This window comes from Sus scrofa, chromosome 13 (genome assembly GCF_054392235.1).
Source record: "Sus scrofa isolate SSC_HxYL_T2T_F1_AM1 chromosome 13, Sscrofa_HxYL_maternal_Yorkshire_Landrace_v2.0, whole genome shotgun sequence".
Taxonomy (NCBI): Eukaryota; Metazoa; Chordata; class Mammalia; order Artiodactyla; family Suidae; genus Sus; species Sus scrofa.
This window is the reverse complement of record NC_139395.1, coordinates 44,926,883-44,945,332: the sequence shown is the minus strand read 5'-3', so window position 1 is coordinate 44,945,332 and position 18,450 is coordinate 44,926,883. Positions and strand designations below refer to the sequence as shown.

The following is an 18,450-nucleotide window of genomic DNA, read 5'->3' as shown; positions in this document are numbered from 1 at the left end:
GCAGAGATGATGCAGATCCCTTCACACCACAGCAGGAACTCCAATGCCGGCTTCTTCTTCTTCTTTTTTTTTTTTTTAGGGCCATACCTGTTGCATATGGAAGTTCCAAGGCTAGGGGTTGAATCAGAGCTGTAGCCACCAGCCTACACCACAGCCACGCTGATCCAAGCTGCAGCTGTGACCTACGGTGCACCTTTCAGCAATGCCGGATCCTTAACCCACTGAGCAAGGCCAGAGTTCGAACCTGCCTCCTCATGGATATTAGTCAGATTCTTAACCTGCTGTGCCACCAGGGAACTCCAAAGATTTCTTAAACAAGCTATAAAAAGCCCTAGCCATGAAGGAGGATCAATAAATTAAATTTCATTTGAGTTAAGAAATTCTGTTGAGCAAAGGACATTACAAAACACAGGAGCCAACTTAAGAGGCTTCATCTGCCAAATCTGGGACAATTTGAACAACAAAATAAAATAAGGTTAGTAAGAGATTATAACCCATCAAATAAAAGACAACATGAATTTACACAGGTTTAAATAAATAATTGGGGGACAAGGAGAAAAACTCTTCTCTACCGTAAAAAGCAATTTACTAGATGTACAAGGATGAAATTAGAAAACCATTATTCAGCAACCATCATATTAATAATTCAGTGAAAACCATCAATGAATGTAAAACCAGTACACTTGAGAAGTAACAGGGTAATTACATAGTCCCATAGTATTTCCCTGCATATACTTATAATTACAAAGGGGAAAATAGTAGCTTTATATGAAGAACTTGAAAGACCCCACCTTGACCAAGTGATGAAATTTACCATCACCAGCAATGGGATAAATCTACATTATATGCCAGCAATGGGATAAATCTACATTATATGCCTCCTGGTATGATACACTGAGAAGGACACGGCATCAAAAATGCATTACCTTATGAGCTCCAAGGATTCAGTACTTTCATGGCTGTGGCCTGGGTACAATCCCCAGTCTGGGAATGGAGATCCCACATCAAGCATGGCCAAAAAAAACCCCAAAAGTCTAAAAATATGATATTATCTTAATATAAGAGGAAATAAACATTAGACAAGCATAAGCTGAAACATAGTCTATGAATTAAGCAGTCTCTAATTATCTCCAAAAATGCCAGTGTATGAAACACAAAAAATACTGTTACAAATTAAGGGACACTAAAAAGATAACTGAAAATAACACACGATATGGAATTTTCTTTTGCTCCAAAGAACATTACTAGCACAATGGGTGAAATCTAAATGTCTGTAGGTCAGATAATGATGGTGTATCAGTGTTAATTTCCTTATTTCGAGATTTGTTCAGTGTTTATGTTTACATATAAGAGAATGTTCTTGTTTTTAGGAAATATACACTGAACTTTTAGACATAAAAATGCATCATTCTGCCCCTGCCCTTTACTCTCAAGTGAGAGGGAAGGGGAGAAGGGAGAATAGGTGTGTGGGGGTGTGTATTTTATATATGTAATATATATAACATATGTACATAAATATGAGAGAGAAGAGGTTAACAGGAGAATACAAATGTGGTAAAATGTTAACATTTGAGGAATTTCAGTAAAGGATATGAAGGGATCCTTTACACTGCTTTCCCAACTTGTCTGTATAAGTCTGAAATTATATCAAAAGAAAAACAGGATACCATAAAGAAAGTGGAAAGCTAAGACCAAGTTGGGAGAAGATATTCATAAGACTTATATAAGCAAGAAAGGATTAGCATCTAGAATATGTAAAAACTCTTATGAGTTCTAAAGACAGATAAACAGGGATTTCCTTGGTGGCCAGTGGTTAGGACTGGACTTGGCACTTTTATCACTGTGGGCTGATGTTCAATCCCTGGTCTGTGAACTGAGATCCCACATCAAGCCACTGCATGGCAGTCAAAAAAAACCCCCAAAACCAAAAAACAAAAACCATTAGAAATATGGCAACTTGGAGTTCCCGTTGTGGCACGGTAGTTAACGAATCTGACTAGGAACCATGAGGTTGCAGGTTCGATCCCTGGCCTTGCTCAGTGGATTAAGGATTTGGTGTTGCTGTGAGCTTTGGCGTAGGTCGAAGATGTGGCTCAGAACCCGCGTTGCTGTGGCTCTGGCGTAAGCCAGCGGCTGTAGCTCCGATTTGACCCCTAGCTTGGGAACTTCCATATGCCATGGGAGCGGCCCTAGAAAAGGCAAAAAGACAAAAAAAAAAAAAAAAAAAAAAAAGAAGAAAGAAATATGGCAACTTACCAAAACAGCCAAAAACATATGGAAATATGTCAAACCTTCTCAGTAACCAGAAAAATGCAAACCCAAACCATGATGAAAGTCCTCTTTGTACTCATGGGAAAAAATGAGTATACATTAATCAAAAATAAGTGTTGGGAGTTCCCTTTATGGCTCAGCAGTTAACGAACCCGACTAGGATCCATGGGGATGTGGGTTAAGGATCCAGCATTGCCACGAGCTGTGGTGTAGGTTGCAGATGCGGCTCAGATCCCGAGTTGCTGTAGCTGTGGTGTAGGGGATTGTGTCATCCAATCCCTAGCCTGGGAACCTCCATGTGCCACGTGTTTGGCTTGAAAAAGCAAAAAAAGCAAAAAAAAAAAAAAAAATGTGTTGGTGAGGGAGCGACAGAAACTCTCACCCACTGCAGATGGGGCTATTAAATTGGTGCCACCACTTTAGAAAATTGACATTTAGTCAGGTTTACACTGTGAACAAAGGCAACCTGCCATTTCAAGAAACAAAGGATGTCAGTGCCATAAAGACATTAGCCACTGCAGCCACTCCCCTCACCCATGTGCTCTGAGGGGATTCAGGATGGAGACAAACAGGATACTGACCCTAGGTAATCAAGTTCCATATCAAAGGAATGATTTCGGTAAGCCCAGGCTCTTGCATCTTTCCATATATAGAAAAGCTTTAAATCATCCACCTGTTTTTGTGATTGGATGTTCTACTGCACATTTTGTTCTCAGGCGGAACTCCTATATATCCTGGCTCCTCCCTTACCTCTTTTTTTTTTTTTTTTTTTTTTGTCTGTCGTCTTTTTAGGGCTGCACCCATGGCATATGGAAGTTCCCAAGCTAGGGGTCTAATCCAAGCTGTAGCCACCGGCCTACGCCACAGCCACAGCAATGCCAGATCCAAGCCGCATCTGCGGCCTATACCACAGCTCATAGCACCGCCAGATCCTTAACCCACTGAGCAAGGCCAAGGATCGAACCCACAACCTCATGGTTCCTAGTCGGATTCAATTCCACTGCTCCACAATGGGAACTCCCTCCCTTACCTCTTTGGAACAGTCCTTCAGAGCTACTTGAGAGGCTGCATTCTGGGCTTAAATTCTCTGTAAGTCCGCTGAGTGAAACATAATTCTCAACTTTTAGGTTGTGCTTGTTTTGTTTTGTTTTCAGTCAGCAATGCTATATGTCCCTTGTGCCTCAGCAATTCCAACCCTGGGTGTCTGTATGCCCTGGAAAGACTCCCGCCTGCAAGTACCAGGAAGTATGTCCGGATGGCCATTGCCACCCAAACAGGAAACATGGAGCCCTCCCCCATTGCCACCTTTCTTGGATAAGAATCCAGACTCTCTGAATTAAGGTGGAGAAACTGAGGCATTGAGAAGGAAAGAGGCTGCCCCAAACACCATGTGGCCTCTGAGGGAGGGTCAGAGGAGAGGTCTGTCATCACAGGGGAAGGGAGAGGAGAAGAGGAAAGGGGGACGGGGCACTCTCCTGGTCTCAGACCTAACCGGCTAGAGGCCAGAGCCAGAAGGATCTCATTGTATCCCTTCCCTCTCAGTCAACATCCAGGTTCCTGGAGCCTGCGGGGGGAACTGAGCTGGGCCCCCCTCCCTAGCTTTAGAAAGATGCTCCTATGGGAGAAGCGAAAGGAGAAGCTACTCAGTGATGCTGGACCCCTCCCTCCAGTGGGTCCCAGGCCCTCCAGGAACCCCTGGAGCAAAGGTTACTTTCTCCACCAAAAGGACACCAACAAGATAGGTTTACAAATATGAAGAAGGTAGGGGATCTCCGAAGTCCACCCAGGAAACCAGAACCTTTCCCTAGCTCCCAAAATTCACTTGGCCAGTAGATGGCACCGAGGCCACAGTGTTGTGACAACACAGTTGCGATCCTGGGGGTGGGTCATTGGCTGCACAAAAGCCCAGGAGATTATTTTATTTTTTCCCTCAGAACCAAGTTTAATTCTGGAGGGGGGCAGGAGGGGGGCTCTCCTGTCCCAGTGTCTGTGAGATTTTTCTCCTTCTCTGCCTAGGATACCGCCCCCCACCCTCCATGCAGGCACTTGATAGAGAGGGCCTCCAGGTTACACGGGGACTTTGAAATTGCCCAAATAAACCCTCCCTATTGCATCATGCCAGGTAGTAAGTAACAGCACAGCCAAATGTGACAGAACTTTGAGACATCTTAGCCTTTGCCGTGAGAGTCTAGAGGCTGGGCAGCACTTCTTGCAGGAGGATGGCAAACTTGCTAGGTCAGAGCTGAAGTCAACATGTGGTCCAGGCTCTTCCTTCCCAAGGTCTCTGTGTCTGTGGATCAACTTGTGTCCACATTGCTGCTTCTGGAACATCATATGTGTGCCCCCATGGGACCAATGTGTCCACACTACTTTCTTCACCCTACTTGACTTGCTCAGGCCACTTGGGCAAGGGCTAAGGGTCTCTGGAATCTGTGCTCACCTCCTAACCACCCTGTTACAGCAAAGAGGAAGCTGAGGCGCAAGAAGGGCAGAGCTTGCTTAAGAGCCCACCAGCTTCTTTCTTCATCATTCTCCAAGCCTTGTGGAAGCTTTTTTTCCAGGTACTTTCTCTCTCTCTCTCTCTCTCTTTTTTTTTTTTTTTTTTTTTTTTTTTTTTTTTTTTTTTTTTTTTTTTTTTTTTTTTGCCATTTCTTGGGCCACTCTCGTGGAATATGGAGGTTCCCAGGATAGGAGTCAAATTGGAGCTGTAGCCGCCGGCCTGTGCTAGAGCCACAGCAAAGCAGGATCCAAGCCGAGTCTGCAACCTACACCACAGCTGATGGCAACGCCAGATCCTTAACCCACTGAGCAAGGCCAGGGATTGAACCCACAACCTCATGGTTCCTAGTCAGATTTGTTAACCACTGAGCCACAACAGGAACTCCTCCAGTTACCTTTTCAAGGTATGGAAGCTGTGGAGACATTCAGCAGGAGTCACAGGTCTCAGCTTTCTGTGGGTCTGAGTAGATAACTGCAGTGGAACTGCTCACCTGAATGGGATCGCTTCCCTCCTGCAGATGGAAGACTTTTCCCTGGAGTGTCCACTTTCTGCTCCCTGCACCCTTCAGCTGCCCTCCAGAGCCTCACCCACAGTCTGCTCCAACCTCAGGCCCCAGAGTTGATTCACAGGCTGAATGGGTCTTGGAGAAACTTCTTGCAGGCCACCTGGAATCCTGCCCTCATCCTCTGCAGCTCAGCTCCCAGCAGCCTGGGATGGACCTGCAGCCCCCATGCTGAAGGCAGAGCAGCATGGTGGATGACGCTACCTTGGGTTGAAATCCAGCAGCTCCACTTACCAGCTCTGTGCCAGGGCCCAATTTTTATCATCCCAGTGCCTGAGTTTCCTCATTTGCAAAATCGGGTCCCCTGGTCAGAGTCCGGAGGGATAAGAGCTCTGTACTCACAGTCTTAGCTGCATCTCTCAACCATCATTGCCCTAAACCCCACCACACCTGAGCCTTCCTCTGCCTTGCCTACTGGCCCAGGCCCTCCATCCACATTAGCTTTAATCCTCTCACCATATTCACAAGGTAAAAGTTGTTATTTCTGCTTTACAGATGAGGCACACTGAGTCCTAAAGACATTGCCTACGAACCAGTGGGGAAGAAGCAGTGGTGGGATTTGAACCCAGGCCTATGGAACCCTGAAGTTGAGGCAAGACTCACACAGCTCTGTCCTGAAGATGCACTGGGTCAGTTATTAAGCACAGGTTACTGAAGTATTTTTATGTAGCTATAACAGAGTTTGACTTTTTAAACTTATACTCTGTAAAGCCTACCTCAAAAAAAAAATCCCACTTTCTTCCCTCAACCTGAGTTCCCAGACCTGACTACTACTGCCTTCCAACTTCAAATCTTCAGACATGTCATAGTCTTATGGTTTAATGTGATTATAAAGGCTATGCAGTCACCTATACTACAATAAAATTTATTTTAGTTAATTTTCTTTTTAGGGCCGCACCTATAGCATATGTAAGTTCCCAGTTTAGGCATTGAATCGGGGCTGCAGCTGTCGGCCTACACCACAGTCACAGCAACCCCAGATCCCAGCTGCATCTGTGACCTAAGCTGCAGCTTTCAGCAACACCGGATCCTTAACCCACTGAGTGAGGCAAGGGATCAAACCCACATTCTCATGATACTAATCGGGTTCTTAACCTGCTGAGCCACAACAGGAACTCCAATAAAATATTCTACAAATCTAAATACTTGATTTTACTGGAGGTTAGAGGTTTTTTTTTTCCTCCAATAGAAATCTAAAACACTTAAATGTTGAAACAGTTGTGGACAACTCAACAATACAAGGACAAATAACCCAATTAAAAATTGTACAAAGGACTTGAATAGACATTTCTCCACAGAAGAGATACAAATGCACAATAAGCACATGAAAAGATACTTAACATTGGAGTTTCCTGGTGGCCTAGCAGTTAAAGATCTGGCATTGTCACTGCTGTGGGTCTGGTTTGATCTCTGGCCTGGAAACTTCTGTCTGCCGTAGTCGCAACCAAAAAAGAAAAAAAAAAATACACACACACACACACACTCACACACACACACACACACTCAACATCATTAGCTCTTAGGAAAATATAAACCAAAACCACAATGAAATACCACTTCATACTCACTAGGATGGCTAAAATGAAGAGAGACAATATCCATTTGTTTTGTTTTGAAAAGTTATTATTTTTAGATTTATCATTATAGTTGATTTTCAATGTTTCATCAAATTCTGTTGTACAACAAAGTGACCCGATCACACACATTTCCCTGTGCTGTACAGTAGGATCCCATTGCCCATCCATGCCAGATATAACAGTTTGCATCCCCCAAACGCCCATCTCTCCCACTCCCCCTCTTCCCCCCCAAACCCTAAGTCTGCCCTTCTTGGTCATGCTCTGTTTCTGTTTTTTGATTGTTTGTTTGTTGTTTTTAGATAGGATCATCTGTTCCCTATTTTATTTTATTTTATTTTATTTTATTTTATTTTATTTTATTTTATTTTATTTTATTTTTAGGGCTGCACCCACAGCATATGGAGGTTCCTAGGCTAGGGATCGAATTGAAGCTGCAGCTGCCAGCCTACACCATGGCCACAGAAACTCAGGATCCGAGTCGAGTCTGTGACCTACACCACAGCTCATGGCAACACTGAATTCTTAACCCACTGAGCAAGTCCAGGGATCGAACCTGAAACCTCATGGTTCCTAGTCAGATTCGCTGTGCCACAACGGGAACTCCTTCTGTTCCATATTTTAGATTCCACACATAAGTGATATCATATGGTATTTGCCTTTTTTTTCCTGGCTTACCTCACTTAGTGTGAGTCTCTAGCTCCATCCGTGTTGCTACAAATGACATTAGCTTTTCTTTTTATGGGTGCTGAGTAATAGTCCATTGTATTTATGTACCACATCTTCTTCCTCTTCTTTTTTGTTCTTTTAAGCCTGCACCCATAGCATATGGAGGTTCCTAGGCTAAAGGTTAAATCAGAGCTATAGCTGCCAGCCTAGGCCACAGCCACAGCAACGCCAGATCTGAGCTGCATTTGTGATCTACACCACAGCTCATGGCCACACCAGATCCTTAACCCACTGAGAAAGGCCAGGTATTGAGCCTGCATCCTCATGGATACTAGCCAGATTCATTTCTGCTGAGCCACAATGAGAACTCCTATACTACATCTTCCTAATCCATTCATCTGTCGATGGACATTTAGGTCTTGGCTATTGTGAATAGTGCTGCTATGAACATAGGGTGCATGTATCTTTTTCAATGAAAGTTTTGTCTGGATATATGCCCAGCAGTGGAATTGCTGGATCATATGGTAGTTCTATATTTGGTTTCCTGAGGTACATCCATACTGTTTTCCATAGTGTTTATACCAATTTACATCCCCACCAACAGTGGAAGAGGGTACACTTTTCTCCACACCCTCTTCAGCATTTATTATTTGTTGTCTTGTTGACATTGACATTGGCCAATGACATTGGCCATTCTAACTGGTGTGAGGTGGTACCTCATTATAGTTTTGATTTGGATTTCTCTGATAATTAATGATATTGAGCATTTTTTCATGTGCCTGCTGGCCATCTGTATGTTTTCTTTGGATAAAAGCTCTATTTAGCTCTCCTGCCCATTTTTCAATTGGGTTGTTTGTTTTTTTGTTGCTGAGTTGCATGAATTGTTTGTATATTTTGGAGATTAGCCCTTGTCTGTTGCATCATTGGCAAATATTTTCTCCCATTCTGTGTGTTGTCTTTTTTTTTTTTTTTTTTTTTTTTAGTGGTTTCCTTCGCTGTGCAAAAGCTTATGAGTTTGATTAGGCCCCATTGTTTATTTGTGTCTTTATTGCCATTATTCTAGGATGTGGATCAAAAAAGGTATTGCTGGAGTTCCTGTCGTGGCGCAGTGGTTAACGAATCCGACTAGGAACCATGAGGTTGAGGGTTCGATCCCTGTCCTTGCTCAGTGTGTTAAGGATCAAGCATTGCCATGAGCTGTGGTATAGGTCACAGACTCGGCTCGGATCCCACGTTGCTGTGGCTGTGGTGTAGGCCGGTGGCTACAGCTCTGATTTGACCCCTAGCCTGGGAACCTCCATATGCGGGAGCGGCCCTAGGAAAAGCAAAAAGACAAAAAAAAAAAAAAAAAAAAGGTATTGCTGTGATTTATGTCAAAGAGTGTTCTATGTTTTCCTCTAGGAGTTTTATAGTGTCTGGCCTTGTGTTTAGCTCTTTAATTCATTTTGAGTTTATTTTTGTATATGGTGTTAGATAGTGTTCTACTTTCATTCTTTTACACATAGCTTTCTAGTTTTCCCAGCACTATTTATTGAAGAGGCTTTCTTTCTTCCACTGTATGTTCTGTCCTCCTTTGTGATAGATTACTTGGGTTTATATCTGGGTGAGCAACAATAACCATTGCTGGCAAGGATGTGGAATGCCACAGAATTCTGGTGGGAATGTAAAACAGTATAGGCTCTTTGGAAAACACTTTGGCAATTCCTCACAAATTTAAACATAGAGTTACCATATGACCCAGAAATTACATTCCTAATGTCCACATAAAAACCTGTATGTGAGGGGAGTTCCTCTGTGGTACAGCAGGTTAAGGATCTGACTTTGTCTCTGCAGCAGCCCAGGTTCAACCCCTGGCCCAGTGCAGTGGGTTAAAGGTCCAGCGTTGCCACAGCTACATCATAGGTCAAAGCTGTGCCTTTGATTCAATACCTGGCCAGGGAACTTCAATATGCCATGGGTACAGACACCTTAAAAAAACAAGAAACAAACAAACGAACAGGAGTTCCCGTCGTGGTGCAGCGGAAAAAAGTCTGACTAGCAACCATGAGGTTGCAGGTTTGATCCCTGGCCTCGCTCAGTGGGTTAAGGATCCAGAATTGCCCGTGAGCTGTGGTGTAGGTCGCAGACGCAGCTTGGATCTGATGTTGCTGTGGCTGTGGTGTAGGCCAGCAGCTACAGCTCCAGTTGGACCCCTAGCCTGGAAACCTCCATATGCCGCGGGTACAGCTCTAAAAAGACAAAAAAACCCCACAAAACTTGTACATGAATATTCATAGTGGCAATATTCATAGTGACATTATTCATAACAGCAAAAATGTGGGAACAACTCAAATGTCTATAAACTAATGAATGGATAAACAAATGTGGTATATCCATATGATGAAATATTATTCCATCATATGCTTTTAGTATAGTCTGACTAGTATCCATGAGGACTCAGGTTCAATCCCTACCCTTGCTCAGTGGGTTAAGGATCCAGTGTTGCTGTGAGCTGTGATGTAGGTCACAGATGTGGCTTGGATCCCACATGGCTGTGGCTGTGGCATAGGCCAGTAGCTACAGCTCTGACTGGACCCCTAACCTGGGAACTTCCATATGCCAAGAGTGCGGCCCTATAAAGGCCAAAAATAAGTAAATAAATAAAAACAAATAAATCCACAAAATGGATGAACCTTGAAAATAGGACATAAGTGAGCAAAACCAGACACAAAAGACCACATATTGTATGATTCCATTCACATGAAATATCCAGAATAGGCAAACTCATAAAGATGGAAAGTAGATCAGCAATTGCCAGGGGCAAAGGGGAGGAGAAAATGGGGAGTGATTGCTAACGGGCACAAGGTTTCCTTTTGGGATTATGAAAATTTATGAATTATCTACTTTGAAAGGCTAAATTTTATCTCAATAAAAAGTTTTATTGAATTTAAAAAAACAGTTGCAAATGTGGAATAAAATGTAGACTCCATGTGAATACTTTTTTTCCTTTTTGCACCTGCAGCATATAGAAGTTCCCCAGCCAGGGACCAAATCCATCCCACAGCAGCAACCCAAGCCAGATCCTTAACCTGCTGTGCCACAAGGGAACTTCTCCATGTGAATATTTTAAAAACATTTTTATTGTTTTTGTAGAACTAAGTAGTTTATCGTAAAAAAATTTTTCAGATTTCCCATTGTGGCTCAGTGGTAATGAACCCAACTAGTATCCATGAGGATGTGGGTTCGATCCCTGGCAGTGGGTTAAGGATCTGGTGTTGGTGTTGCTGTGGCATAGGCTGGCAGCCTAAACTCCAATTTGACCCCTAGCCTGGGAACTTCCATATGCTGCCCTAAAAAAGACAAAGAAAAATTTTAGTGCACATCCTTTCAGGTACCATGCTAGTGATATTGTTATGGACAGTGATCAGTGTACAATTTTCTGTACAAGGACTCATGTCTAACACTGGGGGCTATAATGGCAAGTTTTCTTCCTTGGTCTGTGAAAACCCCTTCTCTGCTTTTATTTTTATTTTTCCCATCTCATTTCCTGCCCTCTCAACCCTCAATCATTCTTACTTGTGTCTTGAAGGTGTTATAAAATGTTTATCAGTTTGAGGACATATACATTGGTGTTAAGTTACATATCTCATTTTGTCATTCTGTTTCTTCCCCTTTTTACCAAGCACTATGCGATTTACCAAACATTATTGATCCATGTGGTCGCTCTGTCTCGAGATTTCTTAACCTCAGCACTAATGATATTTAGGACTGGATGATTCTTCCTTGTGGGGGTTGTCCTGTGCATTTCAGGGTGATTAGCAACATCCCTGACTTCTATCCACCAGATGCCAGTTGTGCCCTCTCCCCAGTTGTGACAAAGATGTCTCTAGACATTGACAATTGTCCTGGGAGTCACGGGGCAAAATCTCTCCAGTTGAGAATCACTGCTTAACTGCTGCATAGAATTCTACAGTGAGCATTCACCATCTTCCCTTATTCACACTCCCTGTGACAGACACAAGACCAGCTGCAGCAGAACTCTCACTCTTCAACAAGAACCTGTGATGAACAAAATCGACCACCAATAAATGGATCTGTATTCCAATTAGTACCAACACTCCATTGTGTACATATCATAACTTATTCTTTAGCAATCCCTTCTTGAAGCATATTTAGGTTGTTTCTAGTTTTTTTTTTTTTTTTTTACCATTCTACGCCATGCCTGCATGGATTTTAAGATGAGATCTGAGCCTTTGAGGACCTGATAGACCTGTGGAGGCCTATTTTGGGCTCTGCCTACTTTTCTTACTTCCAGCTCTGACTTTCTCAGCTCCATCCTTAGCTTTTGGAAGAATTATCTTGAGTTGCTCTGTGCCTTGGTTTCCCCACTGGTGGGCTTCAGTGGGTACACGGTGTAGTTGCCTTGTTCTCTTCAGTTTCTGAGCCCTGCGGCAAAGGGCAGGATGGAAAGTTAACAGGCACATCCCCAGTAACTGAGGAAGCCTAGGAAAATGGGAGCCCTTAGGGGTAGGGGAGGCCCTTTCTGTTTCCCTTCTGAGCTGCCACCTAGGGCTGCCTGTCCCAGGAGCCGGGAAACCCTGCTCTGATGCTGTTGGGGACAAACTCAAGAGAGGGGCTGTGAGCCATGAATGGTCAGATCTTATGATTTTTTCCAAAGTAAGTCAGGCATCCAGATCCTTAAAGGTTGACAATCAGTATGTAACATGGTGGTTGTTAGCCTGAGTACAGCCTCAGATGGGACCATCTTTTTCTGCTCTCACCTGAGGAAATGTCATATACAGAATTCATGGATACCAGACATTTGCTCTGGAATCAAATCAGCCAGGCAGAAACAGCATGGTATCTTGGAATGTCAGAGACAAAGGTGGCCTCCTCGTGGCACAGGTGGGGATGCGGAAGCCAGAGCGAAAGGATTTACCTAGCATCGCACAGGTCTCCTGCCCACAGTCAGGGCTGCCTCACTCCAAGGCCCTGGGCTGTTGCCCAATCCTACTTGCGTCTTAGCAGTATTGTGGAATATTTGCCAACACCAGGTACCTAGGGAAGGAAAGGAGAGGCCCCTTTGAGGAAGGCCCCAGCCCTGTATGTCGCCAGTAGCCCTTGGGCAAGGCTGCCCCAGTAGCACCTAAAAGGGGCTGCAAGCGGCAGTGAATCAGAGAAAGGACAATGGCAGGGGCTTGGAGGGCATTGGTGCTGGTGGCAGGCTTGGCAGCAGTGGTGTCTGTGGCCCAGCGCAGTCTGAGCTATGAAGAGATTATCAACAAGGCCCTGTGGTTCTTCAATCAGGGGCGACCAGGACAGCGCCTCTTCCGCCTCCTCGTAGCCATCCCACCACCTAACCTGGTGAGTGCTGTGAGCCCAGGCTGAGGGAGCAGGTTACGCCTGTCTGTGAGGGCGGCAGGCAGGGGAGAATGCCTGGCATAGGCACGAAGTGCTTGGTTAACATTAGCTGCTGTTATTATTATAGAATTTCTCCCTTCGGAAGCTAAGACAAAGATTGTAATCTCTCTGAAGCATGACAGCTCGCTAGCTGGTCAGCTCAGGGCTGAGCCCAGGGATGAAATATGAGGTCTGGGAGTCCAATTTGCATTGGGCCCTGGGCTTGAAGGAGTAAGCAGAGCTGTTTCAAAGGACAAAAGACTGGACTAGTCTCACCAGCAGTGCATCAGGGTCTTCCAGTGTCCCCTTCTTCCCCCATTATCTCCTCCTAGCAGCTGACCATGCAGGCAAGTATTCTAGTTCCTTTATCAAAGAAGAGGAAATTGAGGGGCAAGGACAGAAGTGACCACTCAAGGTGGTACAGCCATAAAGTGGTATCCTCTGGCTAGTTTCCAGAAGCCCTACACACCTTACTTTTTTTTTATTACTCAAATGAATTTATCACATCTGTAATTGTATAATGATCATAACAATCTAGTTTCACAGGATTTCCATCCCACAGCCCAAGCACATCCCCCTACTCCCCAAACTGTCTCCTCAGGAGACCATGCGTTTTTCAATGTGAGTCAGCATCTGTTCTGCAAAGAAGTTCAGTCTGTCCTTTTTTCAGATTCCACACGTAAGTGAAAGGATTTGATGTTGGTGTCTCATTGTATGGCTGACTTCACTTAGCATGATAGTTTCTAGGTCCATCTATGTTGCTAAAAATGTCAGTATTTCATTCTTTGTAATGGCTGAGTAACATTTCATTGTGTCTATGTACCACATCTTCTGGATCCACTCCTCTATCGATGGACATTTAGGTTGTCTCCATGTTTTGGCTAGTGTAAATAGTGCTGCAATGAACATCGGAGTACATGTGTCTTTGCGAGTCGTGGTTTCCTCTGGATAGATGCCCAGGAGTGGGATTGCTGGATCAAATGTTAGTTCTATGTTTAGTTTTCTGAGGAAACTCCATACTGTTTTCCACAGTGGTTGCACCAGTTTACAATCCCACCGACAGTGTACTAGGGTTCCTTTTTCTCCATACCCTCTCCAGCACTTATTGTTTGTAGACTTTTGGATGTTGGCCATTCTGGCTGGTGTAGGGTGGTACCTCAGAGTGGTTTTGATTTGCATTTCTCTAATAGTGAGTGATGTTGAACATCTTTTCATGTGTTTTTTGGCCATCTGCATGTCTTCTTTGGAGAACTGTCTGTTTGGATCTTCTGCCCACTTTTTGATGGGGTTGTTTGTTTTTTTTTGGTATGGAGCTGCAGAAGGTGTTTATAAATTTTGGAGATTAATCCCTTGTCAGTCAATTCACTTGCAAAGATTTTCTCCCATTCTGTGGGTTGTCTTTTTGTGTTGCTTAGGGTTTCCTTTGCTGTGCAGAAACTTTGAAGTTTGATTAGATCCCATTTGTTTATTTTTATTTTTATTGTCAATACTCTTTAAGAGGTGGATCTGAGAAGATGTTGCTGTTGTTTATGTCAGAGAGTGTTTGGCCTATGTTTTCCTCTAAGAGTTTTATAGTGTCTGGTCTTATATCTAGGCCTTTAATCCTTTTGCGTTTGTTTTTGTGTATGGTGTTAGGGAGTGTTCTCATTTCATTCTTTTCCATGAGGCAGTCCCATTTTCCCAGCACCACTTATTGAACAAGCTGTCCTTGCTCCATTGTATATTCTTGCCTCCTTTGTCATAAGATGAGTTGGCTCTGGGTGTATGGGTTTAATTCTGGGCTTTCTATCCTGTTCCACTGATCTGTATTTCTGCCTTTGTGTCAGTACCACACGGTTTTGATGATTGTTGCTTTGTAGTATAGTCTGAAGTCAGGGAGCCTGATTCCTCCAGCTCCATTTTTCTTTTTCAGGATGTCTTTGGCTATTCTGGGTCTTTTGTGCAGAAGCCCTACACACCTTAGATTTCTGCTGAGGCCATTTGAAGAGGCTGCCTCCTTTAGGCAGAAAGTGCAGACTTTCCAACTAAGACATTTCAACTTCCTAAGCCCCTTCCAATTTGGAACTGTGACTTCTCTCCTTGCCTTTGTTCCCTCTTCTGTGAAAGGGAAATGATCACGTGTTTTCTCTTGCTTCTTTAGAACTTCACCACCAATATCCCACTCAACTTCAGGATTAAAGAGACTGTGTGCTTTTCTACCAGGTTCCACCTCCACCGTCAGCCTAGAAAATGTGCCTTCAGGGAGGGCGGGGTAAGTCTCCCATCCTAGGCTCCCCACCCCTGTGAGCAGCAGGACTTCTCCTGTCTCCTGCCTCCCAAAGCCCGTGTGTATTTGCTTCCCCCCTCCTCACCTGGCCAGGTGAGATTTGACTGTGGAAGCCTTTTTAAAAATTGTGTTTTTCCTTATTGCTTTATTATTATTATTATTATTAGAAAAGCAATACGTGCTAAAAAAAAAAAAAAAGACTACTAAAAGAGAAAGAGAAAGGAGGGGCCATATTCCACCTAGCAATAACTGTTTTTCTAAAATCAGGAAAATAATATTATAGCAAATTAACAAAATATGGAGGAGCAATCTAAAATAAAATAAAAATCTGGAGTTCCCATGGTGGTGCAATGGTAACAAACCCAGCTAATGAGGATGTAGGTTCGATTCCTGGCCTTGCTCAGTAGTCTGAGGATCCCGTGTTGCCCTGAGGTTCACTGTAGGTGGAAGACGCAGGTAAGATCTGGTGTTTTTGTGGCTGTGCTGTAGGCTGGCAGCTCTAGCTCCCATTCCACCCCTAGACTGGGAAATTCCATATGCCATAAGTGCAGCCCTAAAAAGACAAAAACCAACCAACCAACCAAACAAAAACTGCAACCCCACTACCCAGGAAGAGACAATGTTAACTGTTGGTGTATCATTTTTTTGTCTTTTTTTTTAATGTGAGTATGTGTATTTTAAATATATCTTCCTCCGAGGCTAATTTGTGGAGGCCTTTCCCCGTATAATAACTTGTATGAACATACTTAATTTTACCTGGCATGCACGGAGCCTAACTAGGGCCTCCCAGCAATTGCACTGGTGCCTGGCTCTGGGGGTCTCATGTAGCTTGGCAAGGACACCAGTCTCTGCAGCCCCTGTGCTCGTTGCCTCACAGGAGGAACGGAACTGCAATGGTACCTTCTTCATGCTGCCACAATTTCGCCTCCTGTCGTTCCAATGCACTGAGGACCCAGACCGTGAGAGAGAACTCAATAGGCAGGTGAGCCCTCACATCCCTGCCCCCGTTGCTCTGTTCCCTTGGCAGATGGCACTCTGCCCGGGAACCGCAGATGACCCAGGGGCCACTGCCAGGCCAATGACTTTGTCATGTGGGGCCTCAGTTTCCTCATCTGGAAAGTCACAAGTCTTTGGGAGGGGAGAGGCTTGTGGAGTGGGAGGCAGGGCTGTACCCTGATGACTGCTAATCTTCAGGCAGGAAGGGAGGGTAGGAGACACTGGTGGTTGGGGCTAAGGGGCATTCTGAGGGTTGGGGGCACTCAGCTTTCTTAGGACATTGGCTCTGCTCTGGGTTCTGAGCTCTGGGAACCCTCTTCCTCATCCCACATTTGGGAAAACTAAAGCTGGAGGTGGAGCCTCCAGGAAAGTGAGTGGAAATGAGTGACAAGAGTCCAGGCTTTCCCAGGCCCTCTAGCCTCTGAGGGGAAGGGCCTGAGGGGACCACCTCCAGCCTCATCACCAATGTCACTGCCTATGCCTCAGACTCATTCCCACCTGGAGAGAGGGGCCACAGATAAGACAGGAAAGGGGGCAATCTGTGAGGATGATGCGAGTGACCATCCAGCATCACTTCTGCAGATCCCCCGTGTGAGGCGTTCTGCTGCGTCCTCTGATGTGGCTCCTCCAGAAACTGACATCTCCAAACTGCCACCAGCGGCCAGGGACCTGTACGAGAGAACCAAGTACGACATCATCAACAACATCCTGAGGAACTTCTAGGGCTGGAGAAGGGAGAGGAGGCCCTGCAACCCCATCAGGGCCTTCTCTTCCCACTCACCCACTCCCTCTGCTACTCTTAGCAGTCTCTTTAGGCATAATCTGAGCCCACCCATACTCCTCTGCCTTTGAACCCCTGCTTCCTTCTGCCTGAAATTCTTGCCCACCTTGTGTCTGTAAATCCTACTCATCCTTGAAGGAACAGCTCCAAAGTCACTTCGATAGGAAGCCTCTCTACCCTTCCTCCTGTGGCAGAAGTGTCCTTGGCCTCATCTGTGCATTCATGATCCTCAAACCACCCTGGTATTATCTGCTGTACCCCTAGCTAGATAGTACTGTTTACTTGCAGCTGAGCTCCCCCAAGTGCAGGTGGCTGGGGAATGAGTTTCTCAGTGAGGTGCTCCTGCATCCCGGGAGGGCAGTTCATCCTCTGCAGGACACCAAGCTCTCCTGTTACCTGCTCAGTCACTGTGACAACTAAATGTCCCTTCATATATGCAGGCACCTCAAAGCAGGGGTCAGTACACCCTCTGGTAAGAGCCACAGGAGAGAAAGTCAATTAAATGCTTCTGAAAGTGAGTAAGTGAATAAAGTCTTAGAGCTGGACCAGCTGGACTTGGGGTGAGGAGACTGATGACGTAGGCCCTGGGAGCAATTACACTATGCATCATGGGAACCCAGACTCTCTGAGGTCAGGGCAGGGGCAATGAAGAGAAACAGGGTAAGGGTGCGGGGTGGGGGGGCAACTGAGGGCTGTTCTGGAGGCTCAAGAAGGCAGAGCAGTCTGCCCTCAGCCTCTTCAATGGCCTTTTGTTTCTTTATGCTACCTTTATGCCTTCTCCTTTTCCACAAAGCTCCAACCAGAATCTCACCCCGAACCCCAGACTTGCATATCAGATTGCCTCCTGGATGCCTCTCCAAGGATGTCCAAGGGGTGCCACACACTCAGTATCTTCCCACCAAACTGTCTTTCCTAGAGTCCACCTTGCCCAACTGATGGCAGCCTCATGCATCAAATACCTGAGCATTTGGCTTCCTACTCTCTCTCACAACTGCATCTGGTCCATCAGCAAATGCTAGTCTTAGTCACTGATGCATCCAGTTCAAAGAATAGGGCCTGGCACACTGCAGTTGCTCAATAAATACTTGTTGAGTGGACAGATGCCCATTTCTTCTCACTAGTATGCTCCTTTTTCAACAGTCTTTGCTACAGAAGTAAATTCTCTCATTTGAGGGACCATAGTATAGAGCCCCTTGGGGAAATGGGCTAAAAAATGTAATATCTCAGAGAAGTCAAGGACTCCTCTCCACTAATGGTAGTAATAGCCATGATTTATGAATATCACTTCCTGTACAGTCTCTGAGGCCTCATAACTGCCTTGTAAGCTGAACACATCACCTGCAAACTTTTAGTGAGAAAACTAAGTCTCAAGGAAATTAGTTGACTTACATATATTCCACACTCCAATTCCCTTGCCACCTAAATCCCAGGTAGCACCACAGGTGGGCAAGA

The 18,450-nt window shown here is 44.8% G+C and overlaps 1 protein-coding gene across 2 annotated transcripts; it reads left to right on the top strand.

Moving 5' to 3' along the window:
* Positions 1-12,730: 12,730 nt before the first annotated feature.
* On the top strand, positions 12,731-18,095 carry LOC100736951 (15 kDa protein B). 2 transcript variants are annotated; one of them, XM_003483171.5, is made up of 4 exons: positions 12,731-12,919; positions 15,096-15,206; positions 16,099-16,203; positions 16,800-18,095. In XM_003483171.5, the coding sequence occupies exons 1-4, from the start codon at positions 12,743-12,745 to the stop codon at positions 16,938-16,940; spliced, it is 534 nt and encodes a 177-aa protein (XP_003483219.1). In that variant the 5' UTR covers positions 12,731-12,742; the 3' UTR covers positions 16,941-18,095. The 2 variants fall into 2 exon arrangements, with proteins under 2 accessions (XP_003483219.1, XP_084844527.1); XM_084988401.1 differs by lacking the exon at positions 15,096-15,206 and having other exon boundaries at positions 16,800-17,543.
* The last annotated feature ends 355 nt before the right edge of the window (positions 18,096-18,450 follow it).